General features: G+C 46.3%; 1 protein-coding gene and 2 long non-coding RNA genes across 4 annotated transcripts; 2 read left to right on the top strand and 1 right to left on the bottom strand.

Moving 5' to 3' along the window:
- The first annotated feature begins 1,838 nt into the window (after positions 1-1,838).
- LOC132328736 (uncharacterized) lies at positions 1,839-14,339 on the top strand. 2 transcript variants are annotated; one of them, XR_009486851.1, is made up of 4 exons: positions 1,845-1,936; positions 11,103-11,141; positions 11,833-11,874; positions 12,885-14,339. It is a non-coding gene; the product is annotated as an uncharacterized LOC132328736 (long non-coding RNA). The 2 variants fall into 2 exon arrangements; XR_009486850.1 differs by having other exon boundaries at positions 1,839-1,936; positions 11,103-11,874.
- Positions 14,340-14,476: 137 nt separating this feature from the next.
- Positions 14,477-20,447, bottom strand: LOC132328735 (uncharacterized). The gene is made up of 3 exons (XR_009486849.1): positions 20,328-20,447; positions 16,332-20,056; positions 14,477-14,792 (listed from the first exon to the last, which is right to left on the bottom strand). It is a non-coding gene; the product is annotated as an uncharacterized LOC132328735 (long non-coding RNA).
- LOC132328734 (epidermal growth factor receptor kinase substrate 8-like protein 2) lies at positions 19,807-23,116 on the top strand. The gene is made up of 3 exons (XM_059848824.1): positions 19,807-19,976; positions 20,385-20,517; positions 20,855-23,116. The coding sequence occupies exons 1-3, from the start codon at positions 19,807-19,809 to the stop codon at positions 20,924-20,926; spliced, it is 375 nt and encodes a 124-aa protein (XP_059704807.1). The 3' UTR covers positions 20,927-23,116.
- Positions 23,117-23,179: the final 63 nt, after the last annotated feature.

Genomic DNA, 23,179 nt, shown 5'->3' with positions numbered 1-23,179 from the left:
TAGGCTTCAGGAACAGAGTATTTAGCATTTTCTTTAGATCTTAACTGATTAGTTGTTTTAAATTGGAAAAAGCTGCACTCTGTTTTCTTACCTTTGGGAATATATCTTGCAGTGGTTTTGATTGTAAATTCAGATGTAGCAGTAGCAACTAGATAAGTGGTATCTATATACTGAAAAAAATTTAGTATTTATTTGACGGTTTCTGAAGAGCAGCTGCTTCATCTAAACTAACCAGATAAAGGCCTGGAAGAGAAAAGGGGCCTAAATCTATGCTTAAAAAGGTTCACAAATACACACTTCAATTAAGATAACATATATGAAGGACTGTGTCTTATTTCCTACCCTGAAAATTAATGGCAAGAATCTCCCTGAACAGCAATGAAAACTACATTTCCCCCATCCTCCCCTTGAATCATGCAACAGCTCTTAAGGAAATTCACAAGTGGCATTTTGGATGTTTTCTTAAGGAAATTGATAAGAAGTGGCATTTTGGATGTGTGCATGTTTTAGGCAAGCTGTGAATTCCCACAGGGAGGGATCCAAACACAGATCAGGAGCACCATGAATCTCTGCTAGTGCAGGAGTTTGTTGCTAAGAGTCAGACTGGAAAGTATTGATCCCAAATAGTGTCCTAATTGATGGTGGGAATGATTTGAAGAGTGAAACAGACCGGTCTAGGGGAAATGGTTTAGTTGAGCTCAGAAGAAAATATTCCTATGAGGAAATTATTCCTATGAGTGTTGCTGCCCACCCCAGTGCTCTTTATACCAGGCAGAGAAGGGAGGCAGCTGCAGTGGTACTTGAAGCATCAGGTAATTTCCTGAATTCTGGGTGGGGAGAGATGCTCATGGAAGCTCTAGGAACTGTGGAAGAGCAAGACACCAGGAGTGGGTGTGTTTGACACCTCAGTGAGGGAATGCAGGCACTGAATTTATTTATGGCACATGTAATCCTGTTCTGACTAGCACTGCTCTGACTGGCATTTTTAATGACTTCACAGGAAAAACTATTAAAATTAAACTGGGTATAGGTGTCAGCTGAGCAATCCTCTCCCTGGGCCAGGATTAAGAGACATGGGTTAAATGAAATCACTGCAGTCTAGCAGGTGATAATTGTGTGAAGAACTGGAGAGATTCCCTCTCCAATTCACAGGAATGAATCTTGTATTTTTTTTGAACTGAAACAGGAAATGTAGCAATACAAATCCATGTATTTCTGTCTTATTGGAACTATCTATGATATTAAATATAGGGAAGAGCCCAGGAATACATTACTGCTAAACATATAAGCCTGTAGACACTTAAAGGAGGGCAAAGTGGCAACAATAAAGAAAAATTAGTTAATCAGACTCCTAGTTCTGCTTGTAGGTCCCTGAAGAGGTGGAAGGATAGGACATTTTGCTTTAAAAATGGTATCTGCAGCACAATTATGTGCTTTCATCCATTGTTTTAGAGTATGAGGTACACTGGTTGGAGTCTGTTCCACGTTAAGGAACATGGAACCTTACATTACAACCAGCCTGTCACTGTCCCAGCTTACCTTGACTCCCCTGTGGTTGTCTTGGCATTTAGGGATTGTTATTGATCAGAGATGCCATCTTTTATTGGTTCTTGTATTTAAAGTTAGCATTTTTATTCCTTTTTATTGTCTTTGCATGCATACATTTAGAACCAATCTGTTTTATTTCCTGATTCAATAGGAGCAGGGTTTTGGGGATTTTTTTATCCCACTCCTTTGTCACCAACACTTGTTTGCTACAATTCAAGCTTACAATTTCTGTCTCAGAAATGCCCTAAATATAGAACTGACTTATTTTTACTCCATTATTTCACCTCTTAAGGTACATTCAGTGTCTTATTGGGAGTCCTGAAGTTTTTCTTAAGTTGGCAAGCTACCAATCATTTCCTGCTGTGGGGAAGCTGACAGTGGAAAGAAGGTAAGAGGAAACAGCTTCTCTGGTTTGAAGTGGATGAAAGAGCAAAAAATGACCCTTCTCTGCCAACATTGTTTTCTTTCTGAAGAAAGGGATTATTTTCTTCCTTAGGCCTCCAATAAGTGTGGAATTAATAAGAAAAGGATGAAGCATTGCTGCTGAATCAGACATTGTAAAATCAGTTTGCTCAGTTTTCTGTCCATGTTGTGTTTCCATTGTTTTCTCCATAAGGAACAGCAAACACTTGTGCTGCTTTAATGTGTCATTTATGCTGTTGCTTTGCAGCATATGTTCTGCAGGAAGTTTCTCAGCTTTTCTCTGTAGCTTTTGACATTTAAACACTGATCATCAAAGCAGTGTTGTGGAATTAGGATGTAACTTCAGAGGTTTTAGTGTTTGCTCTTTTAGAAATGCAGAAAAACCAACTGACATCAGTTCAGAAGATTTAGGTTCCCTTTTGTCAAAGCTGTCAGCTTTTGACATTTCTAGTCACTTTTTTATTTTTCAGCTCAAAAAGAGATTGATCCTTTCTTCTTGCAGATCTCTTGTTGATGTTTTTCCAACAAGAGATTATTCTCAAAGAATTCCAGGGAATGATAGTCTTGATTTGTGTGCCTCTATTTTATTCTAGATGACTCAGTGCATAAAAAGAAATGGCCACTGTTCCTAGGCAAATGAGTCAAAAGTCTGCATCACCCAGCCTGTCTTCATGGTAGAAGGATCTAAACAAGTTATCAAAAAAACTTAAATAATACCTGTTTTTTGTGGGTTTTGGTTTTGTTTGGGTTTTTTTGTTTGTTTGGGTTGGGGGTTTTTTGGTTTGGTTTTTTTTTTTTTTTTTTGTTTAGTTGGTTGGTTGGTTGTTGGGTTTTTTTGGGGTTTTTTGGTTTTTTTGGTTTTTTTTTTTTCTAGTTAGTGAAAATTTACATTCCTGTCTTATGACCTTTTAGAAAAATATTTATTTCCCCATTGTTACACTGTTTCTCAGACAGCAATTTTCCCATAGGCACCATCCCTTCTAACCGTTTGCTGAGTTTATCTCCTGTTTTTACCAAAAAACTATAAAACTGGAGATTTCCTGGAAGAAAAAAAAATCAGTCACTGCTTTATATATGATGCACAATGGAAGGGAATGTTTAGATGTAAATCCTGTTTGGCACTCCTCTTACATTCTGAGGAGATTATTTATCCACTGAGCTCCACTTTTGTACACCGAGCTGTTCTTTTCATACCTTTAACTCAAGTATTTCTGTTGTCTGCTTTGTAAAGTGACTTCCCACACAATTAGATCAACAAAGTGGAGGCAGGAGTGAGAGTGGGTCAAAGCTGGATGCAAAGGGTTGGGAGACATTTTTAAACAGAGATAAAGCCACAGTCTATATCCTCACATGTACACAGGAACAAAATTTCTCCTCATACACAAGAAAGGCCTTTTTTGACAGTAGCTGCATTAAAAGTATGAGAAAAAATAACCTCTGGGTTTTTCCGGTGTTTCACCCCTTGTCCTCAACATATTTTCTGCTGGAATTTTTTCTTGCTGAAAATTTTGCAAGCATTTTTAATACCAGCCTTCCAAAAAAAAAATCCATGTAGTGCATGATGTTGGTCAATCAGATGTTGTAGCAGACCTTCTCACATGAACCAAACTGACTGTGAGTAATGGAGTACTGGATGTGTTATGTACTGATGGGCAGCAGGAACACTTTGAATTTCTTGTGGTGCTAATCTGTAAATCTGAGTACAGAGAGGAACGTTTGTCATGCTGAGGGGTAAATCCAGTGTCATTGCATGGATTATTTTACTGGGTTTAGTGGAGACTTTTTCTCATTTTATCTGGATTATGAACCTGGCTTGCTGCATCAGGATATTTGTGAAATGGACATAACTTAATAGGATTTGTAAGATCTCTCACAAATGGGGAGGAGGATGTGCACCAACCTCCCTCTGGTGTAACAGCCTCTGTTCACACTCGACCTAAGGAACCTGGAAAATTGGAATTGTGAGCAACAATAATCAAACTCTTAAAAAAGTTGGGCCTTGCAGTTGTTGAAGTGCACTGGGTTTTGCATGAACAGGGATGTTAAATACCCCAACAGGTTTGCAGTGAGCTCCCAGAGAAACTCGCTGTCAGGAAGGTTTTGTGGATGTTCTCGTGCAGAGTGATGCTGGCTGGATTACTGCTAATGCTGTAAGAAGTACAACTGAGTCAGCCTAAGTTTTCCTAGTTCACTGAACCAAGGGACATAAGCCAAGCTTGCCTTCTGACAATAGCATTACAAGCTCATTTTTCTCATTAAGATTTAACAGTATTTGTGTTTTTCTTGCCACTTTATTAATTAAGCAACTGTGATGGTGCTCAGGCTGCAGATCAAGTCCAGCAAACAGGAAAGAAAGTGAATCATGACAGGACTCTTAACTCAAATGAGAGTCATGAGGTGTTCTAAGCCTATTTTCTGTTGGAGTTTTGGGCTTTGAAACTCGTGTTGAATCAGAGCAAGGGTGAACTGTAAACTAGGGCCTGATTCAGGTGATTTTGATTGCTGTGTAGAAATTCCTAAATCAATTAATGCTATAACAGGTAGACAGAACAGCTGGCTTGGATCATATTCTTACATTTTCTGATGTTGCCAAAGGTGTGGTTAGAAAAGCTGTAGCTAGAAACTGCAGAGTGACTTGGAAACCGCAGGCACCCAAGAAACTCCTTGTGACATGAACAACCTCCTTTGTCCCAAAGAACCTCAGAAGGGGCTACAGGTACAAGCAGAACTCTGCATGGAGCTGATTAGCTCCCATGTCAGTGGAGTTTAATTGGATATAAAGGGTGTGGGCACAGTCAGGTGAGTGTGGAACCTTCCTTGAACTGCTGAGATTCATTAACCTTGGTGCTGTGATTTATGGTGCCACTGACAGGAATGGCACTGCTGGGATCACTTAATTTACCTTTATAGGAGAACCTGTACTGAGCAATTGTAAAGAGTTATTGAAAGTTCCCTGTCTCCTACTGGTTTAGAGTGTGCATAAGTAGAAAAAAAGGTTATGCTAAACTCTTATTTTTATCTGGATTTCCATGGGTGATCCTCATGCTGCTTTAATGGTGGTGCATGTGAGCATAAATCTTCAAATGATCAGTTTTCACATAGTGTCACCTGAAATACTTTTTAAAAAAATATAAGTAGTTGGTAAGATGCTAGTTATATTTGACAGAATAAACTCCAAATTTGGATATTTTCTGCTACTTTTATACATGTGAATTTAATTGTCTCTTCTTGTTCTGCTACCTGAGTTGTTCTCAGTCCTGTTTTCTCCATGCTGGTTTTACAGGACATTGAGGACTCAATTGTTAGTGTGCAGCAGCTCATTTTTCATTCAGTCATGTGGTCTTGGTGTAATTATGAAGGAGATTGAATGGGAGGATGGGGCCTCATATATTTAAAAAAACCCTTAAGATAAAGGGTTGTTTTTTAATGTGACAATTAAAACTAATTAACCTTTAGACCACGCTTGAATCCAGTGAGATTTAGAAGTTTCTTTAAAGAAATCACTGTAACTTAAAAATGTGTTTTGTTAATTTAATGGTTTAATACATTTAAATTAGCTAAGTAATTTGAAAGAAAATTACTTTGCCATCACTTTGAAACTTGTTTCCATTGGTTTCTAATGGGACTTGAATTCTTTTCCAGATATAATCTGTTTCACGAGGGTGGCTTCACGTTTCAGTAATCCTTCCCATTACATTTCTAGGATTTAACTCCTTTACTCCTTAATAACACTCCTGGCAACTAGTACAGAGCAGTTTCCTGTTTCAGGAGTACTCTGCTTTTTAAAAATAGCACTGAAGCTCTGTGAGGTTTGCCTAAGGGTCCTCTTGATGACTAAACTGAGGATTATCAAATACCTGCAATGTTTCCAACATGCAGAAGAGATCTCAAAATCTCTGGGTTTGTTTGCTTTTCCTGGACCTAAGAAAAATGTTTGGGGAAAATAGTTCTGTCTTTGTTATTTTGTTTGTTTGGTTGGGGTTTTTCAGTGGTAGTTGTTGCACAAAACCTTTCCAAAAAAGCTGACTGGGGCTGCAGCACAAACTTAAGTCAAGCATTCTGTGTGCAGAGTTTCCAGATTGATGTTTCAAACCCCTCCAGTACACACTGAGAGAAATCCTGATGGTTTCTTGCTATGTTAGAATATTGTTTCCAGTGCCTGGTGCTGGCTCACAAATGTCTGGTTTGCAGTGTATTCAGAAGGACTCCTGCTCCTCAAACACAGTGAGGATGGTGTCTTTGTAGTTCAGTGCTGTTTCCAAAACTGCATTGAAGTAGATGTAGCTGATTCTGCAGTGTCTGAAAGGACTGAGCCTGCAGGGTGTCTCTTTAGACTGTTTGTGTGGTTTTTCTTTGGCTTGGAAAAGTGCCATGAAAGGACAGGTGACAAACTTGCCTTCTTTTCTAGTGGCAAAGGCTCTTTGGAAAACTTCCAATCCAATGACCATTCCTCTTCAACTAAGCAGTGTCAGAAAACAGCCTTGTCCCATCAAACACTGAATAACAATATTATGTTGCCTTTGTTGATTTGATCAGTGTTTTTATAAATTGATTCATTTAAAGAATAAAGGAAAATGTAGAGTCTCTGAAGATAGAGAGACTCTTAGATTAATTTAGAGATAAACACTTTTTATGAATTGTTCTTTAGATTTCTCCATTAATTTAGGGGCTGGTTTTAACTGTGTCATTCCAGTTTTTCTCACATTTCCTATGTCAGATTCTGTTTGCATGTCATTGCTTAGGTAGCCTAAAATAGTGGGATGAGCAAGCTCTGGGCATACCCAGTGGTTTGTATTCTTCTCTAGTTAGAAAAAATAAGGCCCCTTTTCTTCAGTTAACTCTGTTTGTTTGCATTCCTGGTCTCTATTGCTTGTCTTGCTGCATTCATGTGGTTTGAAAAGAGGATTTAGGCCAAAAACATCTGTGTGGTGGAAAGTGATCCTTTCTGAGCAAAGTTTGGGAACAGCATCTTTCAGATGGAAAGATGTTTTCCCCTATTAGTTACTAACAGTTCCACCAGCCTGCGGTGCAGATGCTCGCCCATGTGTTTGCACAAGCTCCATAAAACAGGATGTTCAGAAATATAGAGGAAAATGATAAGTAATTATGAATATGAAGAGGCAGCCACTGGCAGTTTTTTCTGCTTCTAAGAGTGAGAGGCAAATGATGTTCTTACTAAAATCCAAGTCAGAAATGGCTAAAATTGGCATTAACATACAGCCAGAAAATATATGTCAGGTTTAAGTGGGTGGTGGAACTCCAAATTGAGCCAGTAGTTAAACTCAGTGCTGTGATGAATATAACCTACTGAATTAATCATGGTCTTTGTCCATTGAGGCAAAATGTTATTGAGAACTAATCCACATGAAGAATTATCTAAAATGCAGTTTTAGACTGCTTTGTAAATCATGCTGTAAGGATCTGGAGTAGTCCTCATCCTGGTTCCAAGTGTGTTAGTTCTCAAGGTCACTTATAAATGGTAAGCTCTTGGCAGCCAGTGATGGTGTAACTCTCCTCTACTGGCAGTGAGGAAATTCCAAACTCTAGATCAAATGTATAATAAAACATTGACTACATGGCACAAAGGCTTGGTTGTGTGGTTTTGGGGTTTTTTTTAAATACAGCTTTATACTTGCAAATCTAAGCTGAGATGCACTGGTTCAAAACCACCAAACCCCAACATCTGTTGTTCTGAAGGGCGTTTTGAGTTCTAAATCTGTTGCAGGAGTGCATGTTGCTGCACTCAGTGGTTTTGCTCTTGTTTCATTTTGGTTATTGAAACCCTCTGCTCATCTGGTAACTGGGGCACTGGGTAACAGCAGCGTATTTGAGCTGGTTTCTCTATTGTGCTGGATTCAGTGATATTGGAGTAATTGCCACAATGGTGTTGAGCTCACTGGGAGTGTGAGGACTCACAAAGCACTCAGCAGGCTCTTCTGAGGCACTGGGTAGCACCATTGCTGTCACAATATTCAGGTGCTTGTCCTGTCTGATGGGGTGATCCCTTGCTTGCCAGACAAAGGATTCCTTTCCTCCTGTGTCTCCTAACCACGGGAGCTGGTTTGGGCTGTGTGGCATGGCCAGAACAACAGCTTTGGTTTGATGGTCCTGATTTAGGCTGAGGTGTTGGAACAGAATGCTTCCCAGCAAGCACCCCAAGGCAACATGATTTTCATACCGTATTATCCCCTTTCCCATTTCCTGTCCCTTTTTCCCTGCTGGCATACTTCCCTGTCTCCTATCCAGTCTTTTCCTTCTCTTGCTTTTTATCTTGGTCCCAGTTTTGCTGCATCTATACCCAGATCTGGCATTTCTGATGCCATTACCTAGACAATCCCAGTCTTTTGTGCTGCTACTGGTGCAGTTACATGAATGCTGCTGGCCTCTACTCCCCAGAATCCCCAGCACTCTCCTTCAATTTTCTGTAGAATTCCTCTGTTTTTCATGTAGCTTCCACATTCCTAGCTGTGAAGCCCAGTTGTTCTTTCATTTCTGCTGTCTGTACCTCTTGTCAGCTTCTCACCTGTGGCATTTTTCCATGCCATGCTCAGCAGATTTCCATGCCCCTGCAGCCCTAGCAGGTATTTAAGACAAGCTCTCTCCTTTGCCATGCCTTTTCCCAGGTGGAAGAGCTTCTCTGGGCAAGAGCAGGTTTTTTAATCATTCAAAATGTCTACAAAAGGCTTTTTCCTTGTCCAGCAACCCAGAGAAGTGAAATAAAACTGCCATGGCAGGACACTGAGTGCTGAAACTGAACTGAAAGGCACTCTAGTACTTCATCACTGCAGTTGTGTTATTTTAAGAAAAAGCTTAAATATTTTGTGACTCGTGGGCTTCCTGTTGTCTCAAAAGTTGTGCTGTCATTTCTACTGAGACAGAGATTCTTTTCTCCAAGGAAGCATCAATATTCCAAAGGTTTCCCAGGCTAACATAATGATTCTGTTTGGTATCCACAAGGATTAGAAGTGGTCTTTCAGAATAGTAGGTAAGAGAAGGATCAGTTATACTTCAGATCAGATGAACTGGATAGAACACATTAAAAAGATAGACGCATTAATATTTAGAAGTCAAAAATTAATATGTAAATATCAATGGTAATAATAGTTAATACTTTTAATTAATAGTTAATGGTAATAGTTAGTTTAATGGTTAATAGTAATAGTAATTAGTAATTTTAGTTTAATAGTTAGTAGTAATACTTTTACTCACATAATACCCTTTTTAGTAACTTCAAAGGAAGCAAGAGGAGTTTTCTTTAAATTTTCTCACTTTTAAAAGTTTTTTCCTTTAGGCACAGTCCATCATGGAAATAAAAGGAGCTAATATAACAATACATAGAGGATGTAATATTGGTCTGCTAAAACATGTGATTTAATTTAGAAGTAGCATGTCTATTGTCTCTGACCCAGCCTTGAGACACGGGGGGATGAGTTTTGATTACCATGGAAAGCAGCCACTGTTGGCATCCAGGCACCTGTGCCAGCTAAAATCACCAACATCACAGGATTTCTCCCAGATTAAAGCTGCCAGCAGCTCAGACTCTGGCTGCCCTTGGAGCCCCAGATGCCACCTCTGATCTGATCTCAAGTATTGTTTTTGGGAGTATTGTTTCCTTTGGGAAAGGGCCACCGCTCACATCCAGGCATCTGTGGCCAGCAGTGGGCCTGCAGCCACACCAACCTCCCAGTCCCATTCCTGGGGCTTTGGTGAGGGACAGGAGGAAGTGCAGGAACTGTCACTCCCAGCTTGGAGCACCTGCACTCACCCCAGTCCTTGCCACAGGCAGGACAGCATTGTTCCAAGCCAGGACTTCATTGGAGAGTCATTGGGAATTGCTTGAAGGTAGGAATGAGCTTGTTTCTGCACTTCCCATCCGTTTCCAACACAAGCCAAAGTGTTGGGTCTGGGCCATGAAGCTGGGGAAAAGGAACTATTAAATAGTTTTTTCTGTCTGATATGTCACAGGCTGGTTTAAATTTTAACTGAAATCTCAGCTAACTCTTCCCTGAAATTGAGTTAAAAGAAGGTTCCTACACACAGACACATTTTTGCAGCACTTTATAAGGAAGCCTGGCGAGCCATTGGATTTGAACTGCCTTAGACTTGTAAACAAGTCCCTGTTTTAGAAGCTTTCAGCAAATTACTGAAGTTCCCCTGAGGTTCAGTCTGTCAGTAGCAGCTTCCCATCCACCCTGGGAAGCTGTGCAGGGACCCTCTGGAGTGGGCGCAGCTTTTTCCTGTGGGAAGATGCTCCAGCAGTACTTGGCAGTGAATGTTGGGGATGAATCCATAGGAACAGATAAATCCACAATCACTGCCGGGCCCTTTGCAGCACTGAATTCCCAGCTGAGGGGAGAGGAGCCTCTGAAATTGGCCCATCCAGCACAGCAGCTGCTTTGTGCCAGTGCCTGGAACCTGGGATTGATCCTGATTGTCCAACTCTGGAGTCCCTGAATGCTGGATTATGGAAAACAGCCAAGACAATGGATCAGCTCCTCATGTCACCCTGTGGTTTTGGGCAGGGCACAGCAACTGGCAGTAGCTGTTTAGGGAGAGGAGCCACTGCTTCCCTTCCCAGCAAGGTCTGGGAAATGCAGCCCAGAGGATGAGTCTTGGGAAGGAGTTGTGAGCTGAGAAGAGGCTCAAATCAAGTTTAAGTAGCCTTAAACTCCTGGAATGATCTGGAATATAGATGGTCTTATAGATCATCCTGTCCAACACCCTGGCATGGTCAGGGACACCCTCCTGGGGTGTGCATGGTATTTGCTCTGTGCAAATTCCTGGCTGGTGAAATGGGTGGGGTTTTCTGACTGAGCCCAGTCTTCCATGGGAAGAAGCCTGGGAGCTGTATTTCCAGAGCTGAGAGGCTGGAAATGTTTCCAGTCTTGCTATTTGTTTTTTTCCAAAACTGGGCATTACATTTCTTTCCTGAGTGAGGTGGTTTTCCCTGGGTTGTTGGGATGGCACACTGGGTGTTTAAGGGCTCTGTTTCTTTCTCCTGAATGGAGGAGTGGGGAGATGGGAGAGATGTTCCCAGAGAGATGTGTGAACAGTCCCGTTCCAGTGAGGAATGTGGTGCCCAGCTCATGGTGTGCACCCTGAGATGGTCTTTCCTGTTGTTTATTCCTTAGAGCCTGTTGGAGTGCTGGCCTGGATTTGGGAGGAGCCAAGTATCCTGGAGCTGTGAGGTTTTTCCTGTCATAAATCCATGGGGGGGATGTTGTTTTCCCTGGCTGTCCCAAGTGGAAGGAACAGCTTTGGAGTCATTGCAGCCACAGGCTGGGGATGCATCCCCTGAAAACCAGTTCAGGATTGTTCATCTGCCTCTGACCTGTGATTTCCAGGGACCCTCCTGGTATCCTGGATTTTCCCAGGAGAGGATATTCCACCGCCTGCCTTTGAGCCAGGAATTCCAGACCCAGACAGTCAGTGACATTCCATGTGAGCTGTCCCAACAGCTGGGTGGGAGAGGGAGCAAACACCCCACCCTTCTGTTTGAGACATTCCCAGCTGGAATTGGGGCTGAGCAGTCATTGCAGAGCTCTGAGGCCACAAGCTGAGCCTTGAATGGCATCCCCAGGGAATGCTGTGGCATCCCATGCCTGTGGCACCCGGCCACACATCCCTCATGTGGAGCAAAAAGAGGACGGGGGAAGTCCTGAGTTGGGGGAGGATGTTTCTGGAATGGAATTCTCAGAGGTGCTGGTCATACCATGGAATTACGGGCTGCTTTGTCTTGGGAGAGACACAAAGACCCTCTGGACTCTGTTGTCCAATTCCATGGCAAAGAACACATCCCAAAGTGCCTCCTCACCCCCATGGACAGCAGGAATGTCTTCCATAACTCTTGTTTACAAATAGGAATGGCTGTGTGGAGCTCTCTCAGGAGTGCCTGGAGACCAGGTAAGAACAGCAATGGGATCATTCCAGCTGCTGCTGGATGTGTTTTTCTCTTTTCAAGATGTTCCTCTGATTGGTTTCCACAGTTGTTTCCTAGGTGTCATTCGAGGGTAATTCCAAAAGTTTGGGAGTAGTTGGGAAACAGTGGGGCAAAAATGTGAACCTGATCCATTTCTAGTAATTCCAATCTTCTCTCACAACACCATTCTGGGGGAAAGCTGGTTAAAGGATAAAGATGCAGAGGAACAAGTGTTGTAAACCCCCCTCGCTCTCTGACTGAGCAAACCTTCCAGTAATCCCAGTGCATCTCTCTGAGAGACTCTGGGATCATAAGGTCTTCCAGGAAAGCAAGGACAGAGATGAGGGAATAGGCTTCTAATTGATAATTGTTTGATGGGTGTAGGAATGATTCTTGTATGTTTCACATTCCCCTTTTGATTCCTGGAATGATTTTAAATGAATTTTTTAACAAATTATCTAAATTTGAGAATTTAAATTTGAGAGGAAATGGTGCAAAATAAAAGCATGGAGAGATCATGGAATCCCAAAATGGTTTGAGTGAGAAGGGATCTTTTAGGATCACCTCATTCCATCCCCTGCCATTCCACAGCCCAGGGTGCTCCAAGCCCCCTCCAGCCTGGCCTTGGACACTTCCAGGGATGGAGCAGCCACGATTTCTCTGGGTTGATGGGCACAGGAGGAAATTTCCAGCAGGAGCTGAGGCGTTTCCTTTGCTCTGCCCAGCCCCAGCAGGGCTGTGGGAGGCAGAGGATGTGGGAGCAGGAGCTTTGCCCACGGCCTCGGGGGAGGCTCTGCTGTCCCAACCCCAGCAGAGCAGACGTTTGTGGTTTCACATCCCGTTCAAAGGAGCTGCCAAGGCAGGAACGGGGATGGGCCGCGGAGCAGGGATGGTGCCAGGCACAGGGTGACATCCAGAGGGTGCCACCAGTCCGTCCCTGCTGCCCAGGCTGGGCACCAGCAGGCTGGTGACTGTCCCTGTGTTTGCTCTGCAGGATGAGGAAGCCAGCCCTGGCGAGGAGGAGGATGAGGAGGTGTGGGAGGATGGAGACAGCGGCCCCCAAAGGCTGGGGAAGGCCCAGGTCCAGGTAGGAGATGCTGCCTTCCAAGGAGAGGGACTTGTCTGTCCTGTTGGAATTTGGAGTGTGAGGCCAGTGGAACAAAGAATTTGATTACATTTTCCTACTCAGATTCTCATTTGTCTTAGGAGGTGTTTGTGAAAAGGTCATTATCCCTTGTGGAATTTCTGAAAAACAGGGATTGAAACTTTCTGAAGTGACCCAAACCTGTCTGCATGTATCCAAATGCAGCCCCCAATCCCTGTTTTTGTGTACAGTTGGAAAGAGACCTCAGCTGCTGGTACTTGCCAGCTCACAAGTTGTGTAGCTCAGAGTCTGCAGCCCTGAAGGGCCAGGCTGTGTTTAAACAGAGAGCAGAGAGCTGGACTCATTTCCTAGCAGGGTAACTTGACTTGGAAGCTGCATTCCAAACTTCTGTCCACATTTATCTCCCACATGGAGTTGCCTAAGGAAGGTGGGGTGTTCCTAACAAAAGACCATCCCAATTCATCAGTGGTAGAGGGCTTAAAATTGGAGTGTGAGGGGAGGTGCCTTTAGGACACTTCAAATTCCTTAGTATATGAATGGAATTTAAATGAAATATCCAAATCCTGACCAGCTTGTGTGAACTCCAAAGCCTCTGCAAGTGTTTTACAGCCAGGGAGGGAGACAAGGGTCTGGAGTCTCTCCCCAAAAACTGGCTGCTGTTTGTTTGACCAGGCATAGGAATGATTGTGTATTCCCTGGGGCTGTCCCTATGGAGAAAGGTTTATTTATATGCCCTGGGTTTATTCAGTGTATCTTCAAATTGATGGAAACTGATTTCATGGAAATGCCAGAGGTGCCCAAAGCTTTCCCCAGCCAGAGCTCGGAGCCAGCCCTGTGGGAAGGGGTTTAATGCCCATTTTCCCCATCCCTCCAGGCAGCAGCCCTGGAGCACTTGAGCCAAACATGGCCAAGGTACCCAGTGCTGGCAGGAGGCAAATCCAGGGACTGGACAGTGGGAGTTTGCACTGCTCCTGGAATCCCAGACCTGGAGCTGTGCTTCAGAGAGCCCAGGAGACGCTGCCTCACTCAAACCTCATTTAAAGCTCAGCATCCTCCTTGCTCCCTTGGAATTATTGCTGCTCCCTTTGCTGCTCTTTCCCAATAATATTATTATGGTCAATTCCCACTCCATCTCTTCCATAGCCCTCTGCTTCCCAGAGGTGCTTTAGGAAAGCCCCTCCAGCCTGGGAAGGTGCTTTTGGCTCCAGACACGTTCCCAGTGCCCAGGAGCAGCAGGACCTGTGCTGTTCCCAGCAGGTGAGGCAGAGGTGCCTTTCCTTCTTTCCCTGCTGCACTTTGGCTTTTTGAGGGGTCTCTGGGAGTCTGAGGGAGAAGTTCTTTGTCACTCCAGGGCAGAATTGTCCCTGGTCCCACTAAAAGCAGGAGGAATCATTTTATCCTTGCTTTTGGATACACATTTTGTGTTTTCTCTCTGGTGCTGACACCGTGTGGTGAAGCAGCAGCTCCCAAATTTTCAGTGCTGCTCTCTGGAACAGTTTTTATTTGTAGAACCGTGAATTCCCTGCTGGAATCCAGTCACAGCCCCCAGATCAATGTGCAGTTTAAGGTCTTACACCCTGACCAGGACAATTTCCTCTTTCTAGACATGGAAAATGGGGGAAAACTCAGGCTGCAGTGGAGCCAGGGTGCAGAATGGGGGAGTGAGGCAGCGTGCTCTGCCCAGGCTGGGTTGGCACAGGGGCTGTTCCCCGTTGGATGACACCTGTGTGGAACAAATCCTTCTCTTCCTCTGCCCAAAGTCCAGTGGTGAAGGATTTAATAACTCACAAGTGGGGCCTGGAATGAAAATGGTTCTGTTAAAACTAGGTAAAGAATGCAATAAGAAAAAATGGGCATCTTTTTATGTATGAAAATAGTAGGGAATAAAATGTTGACAAGGGGCATTTTTATTTGGTGTCACCTTTCATTTTTTATGGATACAACCCTAATCAGAACAGAAGTAGGAAAGCCAGGAGCCTTTGATTTCCAACCTCTGACTTAATTTCCCTTTTCTCCTCTCTTTCAGGACAGGAAAAACCACTTAACTCATCCCATCTTTGCCCAAAGCTTTGGTGTTTGAGCAGCCAAACCCAACAGCCTCTGGCCTGCACTGGAGGGCCCCTGGTCCTGCCCGTGGTGTGGGGGGGTTTGGGGGGGAGGGCTCCCTCCGGAGGAGGGGGTCCCTGGGAGGGGGGCGGGGCGGGCCCCCTCCTGAGGGGGGTCAGAACGGGAGGGGCTGTTTGTCTTTCCGGTGATCTCTATGTGTGTTCACGCTGTAGAGTGATGTGACCCACCCCCCGCTTTCGTCCCCCTCCCTCCCCCCAGGTCCCGGTCCGGATGAGGCGGTCCCGGGTAGGGGGCCGGGATGAGCCCTCTCCGGAGGAGGGGATCCGGGGGAGAAGGCGGGACTGGAGGGCGGAGTGCCCCCTCCGCCCCGCTCCCTCCCCGGACCCCCCTTCCAGAGGGAACCCTACCCCCCCAAACCCCGCTCCCCCGGACCTCCGCCTCCTGAGGAGGGGGCCCTGCCTAACCCCCAACCCCTCCCCACAACCCCCCGGCCCCGGGGACCCCCAGTGTGATGTAGGACAGCCGGAACCCCGGCGGCGTCGGGCGGTGCACTGGACCGGAATGGGGGGACCGTTCGAGCGGGTCCTGCCCCGTGTGGGGGCTCCAGGGACACCGAGGGGCGCCGGCTCCGGCCCTCTGGGCTTTATTCTCCGGCGCCCCGAGCCCCGCGGCTGGGGGGAAAGAGAGAGCGGGGAGGACGGAGAGAGAGGACAGATGGAGATAAGGAGCGGTAGGGAGGGGGGATCGGGGTGCGGAGGAAAGCGGGAGGAGAAGGGAAAGTCCACAAAGGGAAGAGAAGGAACGTGGACGGAAGAGGGAGGGAGGGAGGGAGAACAGAAGGGATTAACCGGGCAGGGACAAGAGAGGAAGGAGTGTGGGATTTGGGGAGAAAGGCGGGGAGGGTTTGGGGGAGAGAGAGGAGGGGGAAAGGGGGAGAAAGCAGGCGAGCACGGGGAGAAGGAAGGAAGGGTAGAGGAGGGGACAGGAGGGGAGGCCGAAGCTCCCGCGCCTCTCCTGGGGAGCGTAGACCGAGAGCACGCACCGGCACCGTGCTCAGGATGAGCAAAAGGCGGCCGGTCACCTTCCCGGGGATTAAATGATCTCGACCCCGCCCCGCGCAGCCGCACTGGGGCCCCGCGCACCTGAGCAGGGCCCGGCCCCGCCCTTAGAACCGCCCCGGCCCCACCCCGGGCCCCGCCCGGTCCCCGCCCGGTCCCCGCCCTGCCCGCGGTGGGAGCGGGGCCATCGCTCGGGCCTCGCCCCTCTCACCTGGGTCGGGTCCGCCCCTCACAGCTGGGCCGAACCGGGGCTGCTCCCGGCCCTGAGACCGGGACTTTGGGTCCGGGTCCCGCCCGTGTCCGCTGTGGGAGGGAGAGGGAGAGGAGAGGAAACTTGCAAGTGAATTGTTAATCTGCCAGGACAACAGCCCCGGGACAGACATTTTTCCTGCTGTGCTCTTGCTCTTTTCAGAGTAGCCTGAACAAGTTTTCCAGCCAGAAGACCCCAAATTAGCACAAAGAGCCACCCCTCAGTACTACAGTTATTTACACCTCGGCTCTTGGCTGCAGAGAAGTGCCCTGAAAGCCCCAGCAGGAGCACAACCTTCAGCACAGGTCCCCTTGCACAGTCCAGGTGCACACAAAGCACACACCGGCCTCAAACTCCTTCCTCCTGACAGAAGAAGGAATTCCAACCTACCTGGGATTCCCTTCCCCTCCTGGCCTTCAGGGCACTGCTGGGCAAAGGCAGCTCTCCCTTCTTGGCCTGCTGGATTCAGCTTGACTCCTCCAAGCTCTCCCCCACCGTGGAATTACAACTGAAATGTTCCACAGGGGTATAACCAGACCAGAAGCTGTCCCAAAGCACGTGAGCTAAAGACAACCCTGCAACCATTGTTGTGGTATCCAGCACTAAATTAGTGGTTTCAAGCTCCTTCTGACCACCTAACACAGCTAATGAGGGCAGGAAAATTAAATTAAACTAAGCATAAGGGGCTCAATTTCCAATGCCAGGTTTTACAGGTTCACAAAGAACTGAGCTTCCCCAGTACATGGATTTCAAACCACTGGCCAAAGCCAGAAAGGGGAAAACAGAGCTGCTGGCAGTGCTGGAAGCCCTGGCTGCCCTGAGTTACAACAGCTCAACCTAAGCTGAAGGAGAACCTGAGCCACTGTGAATATGGCATCAGGTATCTATGCAGGTTACATTTCATAAGCAAAAAGATCCCTGGGAAGTGCATTAAAATTGTTCCTACCTGTCCTTTCACAAGGCAAGACTGATTTTCCATACAGCTAAGGCTTTTTTTCATTAAAAAGATAGCACTTCACTCAGCTGGAGAAGAAAAAGATGAGATCTGCTAAATTTCCCTAAGCCAGGCAACACAAAACAAAACAAAACAAAGCAAAACTTTTCAGTTTGGGTAAAAAAGAACCTTTCATTCCACTTTTTCACCATTTTCAACAGTCTACCATATTCATTTTGTCTCTCTTCAAACAAAAAGCCAATTCAGCTTTGAAAACCGTATATTCTGGTGTCCCAAGCTAACACATAAATGCATTTCTCTTCCCCTGTGCCCAAATACATCTTAGCATAGAAACATCCAAACTCATTTTTCCTGGGAACTTATGGAATTCAGCTCAGCATTGCCTGATAAAAACCCCACAGATTTCCAGTGGGTTCTGCCTGCTTGGATTTTCAATTCCTCTTCCCCCAGCTGCTCCCTGCTGTGGCATCTGGAGCAGTTGTTTCCACTGGGCAGGACAGGGAGGGTTTCACACCTCATCTTTCCCAGCACCTGCAATCGGAGCCTGCTGTGTCAGCCCCCCCAGGCCCTAAAGCAGCACTTCCTTCCACCCTTCCAGGAGCTGCCTCACAGCCCCCCAGGAAGGCCCATATCAAACCCCAACAGCTTTGGCTTGCTTGCTTGTTCCCAGCCCCAAGGGATTTCACTGAAACAAGGGCTGAAAATCTTCCTCAAAAGAGGAGCAGAGGGACTCTGCCTCTCCAAATGCAAACTCCCAGCCAGCATCACTCTTGTTCCACCAGTGAACCCACATTTGGTTCCATTATCAGATGGGCCTCCACTAAAACTCCAGGTTTTCTCTCCTGCAGGAATTTCGAGGCCCAGGGAGTGGCTGTGCCCAGGAGATTTGCCAAAATCCGCTACGATTTCACTGCACGAAACGCCAACGAGCTCTCGGTGCTGAAGGATGAAATCCTGGAGGTACGTGACCACTCCTGGGAAAAGGTGTGTCCCCTCCCCTTCCCAGGGGCAGAAGAGAGCTCAGCATAGCAGCCAACACCAACTCTTTTTTCCCTGGTGGTGTCTTAGCAGTGACACAGGCCTTTGCTCCAATCCAAAGCTGGAACAGGCTGTCTGTGCTGGGCTGGGTCACCTCCTCAGCTCAAACACATTGGTCCCATCTTAACCACGGTGAGGAGGGAGGACAGCAATTCCCTGCTCATCCCCTGCTGGACACGAATCTGTTCATAACACTGAGTTATTCTCCACAGTCCTCAGGAGTTTCATGGGGAAAGTGACACTGGATGAAGTGTCACTGTAGTTTTCCCAGAATCACAGGGACCTTTAAGCTCATCTCATCATGAGTGTGTTCCTCACTCCCAGTTTGTGCTTCCTGCCACTTCTGTTCTGCTGTGGAGCAAAACCTGGAGCTCTGGGATCAGCAAATCCCTGACTACAAGTAGCAGAGAGGACTGAAAAGGTCTCAATCCCAACTCTCCAATTCTAGATCCTCACAGATCTGTCCTTCCACATCAGGCAATAGCCAAGGGGTGATGGGAGAAAAATAAATGGCCACACAGGGGCACAGGAAAATGGGAACATGGTTCTCAGAAACACAGAATCCTCCCCCAACCTCTGCTGCCTCATGGGCGCTGGGAGTTTCCCCTCTTGCTGTGAAGTTTGCAGGGCAGTTCCCTTATTTCACCAGCCCAAAGGGAACTAAATAACTCAAACCCAGGAAGATGACAAGCTGAAGCAGAACCCCAATACCAACATCAACCCTCAGGGAATGGGACCTTGTCCCTTGTCACCACTTGAGAGCACCACTGGGAGCAAGGACTCTGCCAGATCAGGTTACACCCCTGAACACACCTGGAGGAGGAGCTGGTGGGTGTTGAGGGGTTTTATGTCCTTTGAATGGGGCAGGAGGAACAGGGTGAGTTGAGAACCACCCTGAAACATGAGAAACAACTGGTCCCACTGTAACTTTGTTCACAAAACAAGTGAAAGTGAGATTCTCTCCCCCGTCACACTGCAAGAAACCATAAAGCAGCTTTTTAGATCCCTCAGCTAGGATTCCGTGATCCCTCCTCTCCTTCATCCTGCAGAAGAACTGCAGAAATCAGTTTCTCCCAAAGAGAAAGTGAGGTTTCAAAAGCTGAAGGGAGAATTTTGGCTCAGAGGGAAAGTGGAGATACCCCACTCCCCTCTAGGGCCCTCCAGCCTCCAAAACCACAGAGATCTCCCTGCACACATTTGTTCCTGATGGTATTCTGAAGGTCCAAACATCATTACTCACCCTATTGCTCCAACAGAGCACCTGAGCTTGTTCTTTAGACTAAAATACAAAAATAAGCCCTTTCCTGGGCTATATTTACAGACTTAGTAAAAATGCTGAACCTCATCCCTGTTTTCCTTACAATTTCCCCACAAACACATTTAACGGGATTTCTGACTGAAGATTTGATTTCATTCCCTGTTTCTGCAGAACTTATTCACCAAATGGATGAGCTGAACGACGAGCTGCTAAAGAAAATCACAAACAATAAAATTCAGCCTCCCCACAGGAATTTCAAAGTGGAAAAGCCTCAGCAAGTTTTTGTGCCCCTCACCTTTGAATCCAGCACTGAAGAAGTCAAAGCCTGGCTGGAAGCCAAGTCATTCAGCAAAGAGTAAGATTTGCTCTATTGCCACATGAAATGCTCATCCTTCCCTGGAGAAGGAGTTGGGGAGGCTGCTGGCACCATCTCACCTGGGACAAGGCACTGGGATTTACTTACAGAGCCTGTGCTGTAAATTAGATTTCAACCCTATTAAATCCAGGCTCTATAACCAGGATGTTCAGAGCCCAAACTCACTCAGTTTCTTTCTTATAAACATTTTCTTGGAGAAAAATAATCAGCAAAGTAAACCTGAAATGGCCTGAAATGCCACTGGAATCACAGCTGCCACCCTGGCACAGCCCCAGGGCCCTGTGATACGACCCCAGTGCAGCTCCCAGCCTCCCATCTCCCACTCCTCACCTCTGGCACAAGGCCATGTGCAGCAGGATCATCATCTCCCACTCTGTGTCTCCCCAGGACCGTGGAACACCTGGGCATCCTCACCGGAGCTCAGCTCTTCTCCCTCAACAGAGAGGAGCTGAAGAAGGTGTGTGGTGATGAGGGAAACAGAGTGTACAGCAAGATCACAGTGGAGAAAAACCAGCTGGAGGTAAGTGTTTTTCTGGATAATTCCTGCTGGAATGGGGGGCTGTACCAGCAGTGTCAGATAGCTCATTTAACAGGCATTTTAAGAAACACAATTGGGGAAAAACAAATTGCAACCAAACCTACACAAGCAATAAAACACATGTAAACATTCTGAAGTGTCTTTTAAGCTAAAAGGCCCAAATCCATAAGATCTCCCTGTTTCCACTAATTAATCTGCTTTTTACTGATATCACCTATCCCTTTGAAACTAGCTCTACTCCCACAGCATTCATTAAACACTGTAATTTAACTACAGCTTGAAGTTCAAATCCAAACTTCCTGTTTTGTTTCCATTCCAGAAAAGCAGAGGGGAGTCAGAGCTCCAAGAAATCATGAAGCGCCGCCAGGAAAGGATTGATTCTGCTAATTAAAGTCTCTCTGTTTATTTCAGCTCTTAGCCCTAAGTAGTGCAGAAAAAAAGGGAATGAAAGCAATGATTCCCGGCCCAGGCCGGAGGCAGCAGAGCCCCCCTTGGGGTCCAGCTGCCATCAGAGTGACAACTCCTTGAACACTGTTGGGAAGGGTTGACAGTAAGACCACATCCCACTGGGAAAGGTGTTTTAATTTTGCATGAAGTATTTTTTTTATAACTATATATTTTATACTGAAATTTTCCGTGCATGCGATCAGAGCAGGATTCCCACGGGGCTGGATGTACGACCAGGGCTGGATTCAAACAAAGACCCCAGAGCTTTTCTCCGAGGGCTGTCCCTGCTCCCACCCCTCGCTGGCAGAGCAGGCCTGGCACACAGCTCAGGAGGGGACAAGGCTTTGGAACCCTGCAGTGGTTTGGGTTTAAGGAAAGGACATTAAAGCTCATCCTGTTCCTCCCCTATCATGGGCAGGGACGCCTTTCCCAAGGCCAAGTTGTTCAAATCCTGTCCAGCCTGGCCTTGGATGCTTCCAGGGATGGGGAGTAACGACCCCTCTGGGCAACCTAAGGCAGCCCCATTTCCATTTCCTCCTCAGTGCAGGTGTCCCCTGCAGCCCATGAGCCCAGCCCGGTGACAGCTCCCTGTCCCCCTCCTGTCCCCCTGTGTCCCCTCACTGGACAAGGCTGGAATGGCAACACACATTCCCAAAGTCTGGCTGCCTCCTTAAATCCACAGAGCAGTTAGTGCTGTCTCTGAACAGCTGAGATGAGCTCTCAGTGCCTAGAAACGAGCAGGAGTGACAAACAAAGGGATCTGAAGGTGCACATAGGTGAGCTCCACCTGCCCACTGCTGCTGATGCACAGCCCCGGGCTCAGGGCAGCTGTGCAGCCCTTCCCTGGGCCACTGATCCTGCACTGGAATGTTGTGGGGTTGCCAAACCCGCCCTCAAACCAGGAGAAGATAAGCCCTGACCATTCGCTCCTGTCCCAGGCACACCCACAGCTCTTCCCAGGGTGTTGGTCACTCGTCCCCACCTTCACGTTTTCACTGTAAAAAGCTGAAATTATTCCCAAATAGCTGAAACCCCAAAGCACACTGGGAAAGGCAGGTTTAACTCCAAATAAGTGGGCACAAAGAAAAAAAAATCTAATTTAGCACAGGGTGTTGCTCTTGACTTCCTGTTTGCCTTCATAAAGTTATGTGCATTTATATATAACAATCTGTAAATAGGGGGTGAGGAAAATCTCTCTCCCTAGAGGCAGAATTAGTGATTATGCTTCCAAAAATTTACTCACAATTTCTTAACTCAAGCAAGCAGCATAGTTCCTGTCCACAGCAAGTGTGGCACATTGCATTTCTATCTCTGTTTAACTGACAGACCAACCTGATTGCAAAGCACTGAAGCAAACACAGCTCCAGAGCTGCCCACAGCCCAGGCACAGCTGGCTTTTCTCTCTCAGCACTGCTGAGTCTTTGCCCAAATTTGTGTCTGTCCTTACACATTCAATGGAAAAAGCTTTAACACAGTGTTGGGGAACTCGTGTCTCCATCTGAGAGCACCAGTGCACCTCAGTTTTGGCTTTATTCCTGACTGTCTCCAATGGATAATCTGTTTTCTTCATTTGAAAGAGGGCACTGCTGGCACCAGCAGAATTAGGGTGCAGGCAGGGGGGGATCCTGGGTTTAGTCACAGCCCTGCTGGGATCTGAGAAGGGCACTCACCTTGTCAGGGAGGGATGAAGAGGACAATCCTCCTGAGAAGCCCTGGCTCTGGATTAGGGTGGAGAAGGGAAGCAGGATGGCAAGCACAGGAGGTGGAAAAGTTTCTGAAATGAAAATAAAAACAAATGTTGAGATAGGAAACACACCCCCTTCTAGTCCTGGGGTGTAGAGGAAAGCAAATCACAGGGAATTACAGTTATCTGGGATTTTAACAGGAGTGGACAGGACAGCTCTGTAATGCTGGGAGCCACAGGAGCACTTCCCAAAACAAGTATCTCAGCAGACCTTATTGCAGAGGTCACTTTTACAAATTTCCATGCGACTGAGCTGTGCATCTGTTCTATTTGTACTGCCTGCAGACACTGCTATAAAGTACTGTACATTGATGTAACTGAGCGAAGGAGACAATGATATAACCATGCACTGTACAAGAGTTATTAAAATAGTTAAGTTATACTTATAAACCCATCTCTGTCTCTTTCACTGGGTTCTCATAATGGTTTGTCACTGACAGTCTCAGAAACTCA

The sequence above is a fragment of the Haemorhous mexicanus genome, chromosome 6 (genome assembly GCF_027477595.1).
Source record: "Haemorhous mexicanus isolate bHaeMex1 chromosome 6, bHaeMex1.pri, whole genome shotgun sequence".
Taxonomy (NCBI): Eukaryota; Metazoa; Chordata; class Aves; order Passeriformes; family Fringillidae; genus Haemorhous; species Haemorhous mexicanus.
The sequence above is the reverse complement of the archived record's forward strand: the minus strand, read 5'-3'. Positions and strand labels throughout refer to the sequence as shown.

Bases quoted from the DNA above. Each gene is read 5' to 3' on its own strand.
- LOC132328734 (XM_059848824.1), top strand. From the start codon at position 19,807: ATGGATGAGCTGAACGACGAGCTGCTAAAGAAAATCACAAACAATAAA. The intron at 19,977-20,384 runs GTAAGATTTGCT...GTGTCTCCCCAG, and splicing joins GCCAAGTCATTCAGCAAAGA to GACCGTGGAACACCTGGGCA. The intron at 20,518-20,854 runs GTAAGTGTTTTT...TTTCCATTCCAG, and splicing joins TGGAGAAAAACCAGCTGGAG to AAAAGCAGAGGGGAGTCAGA.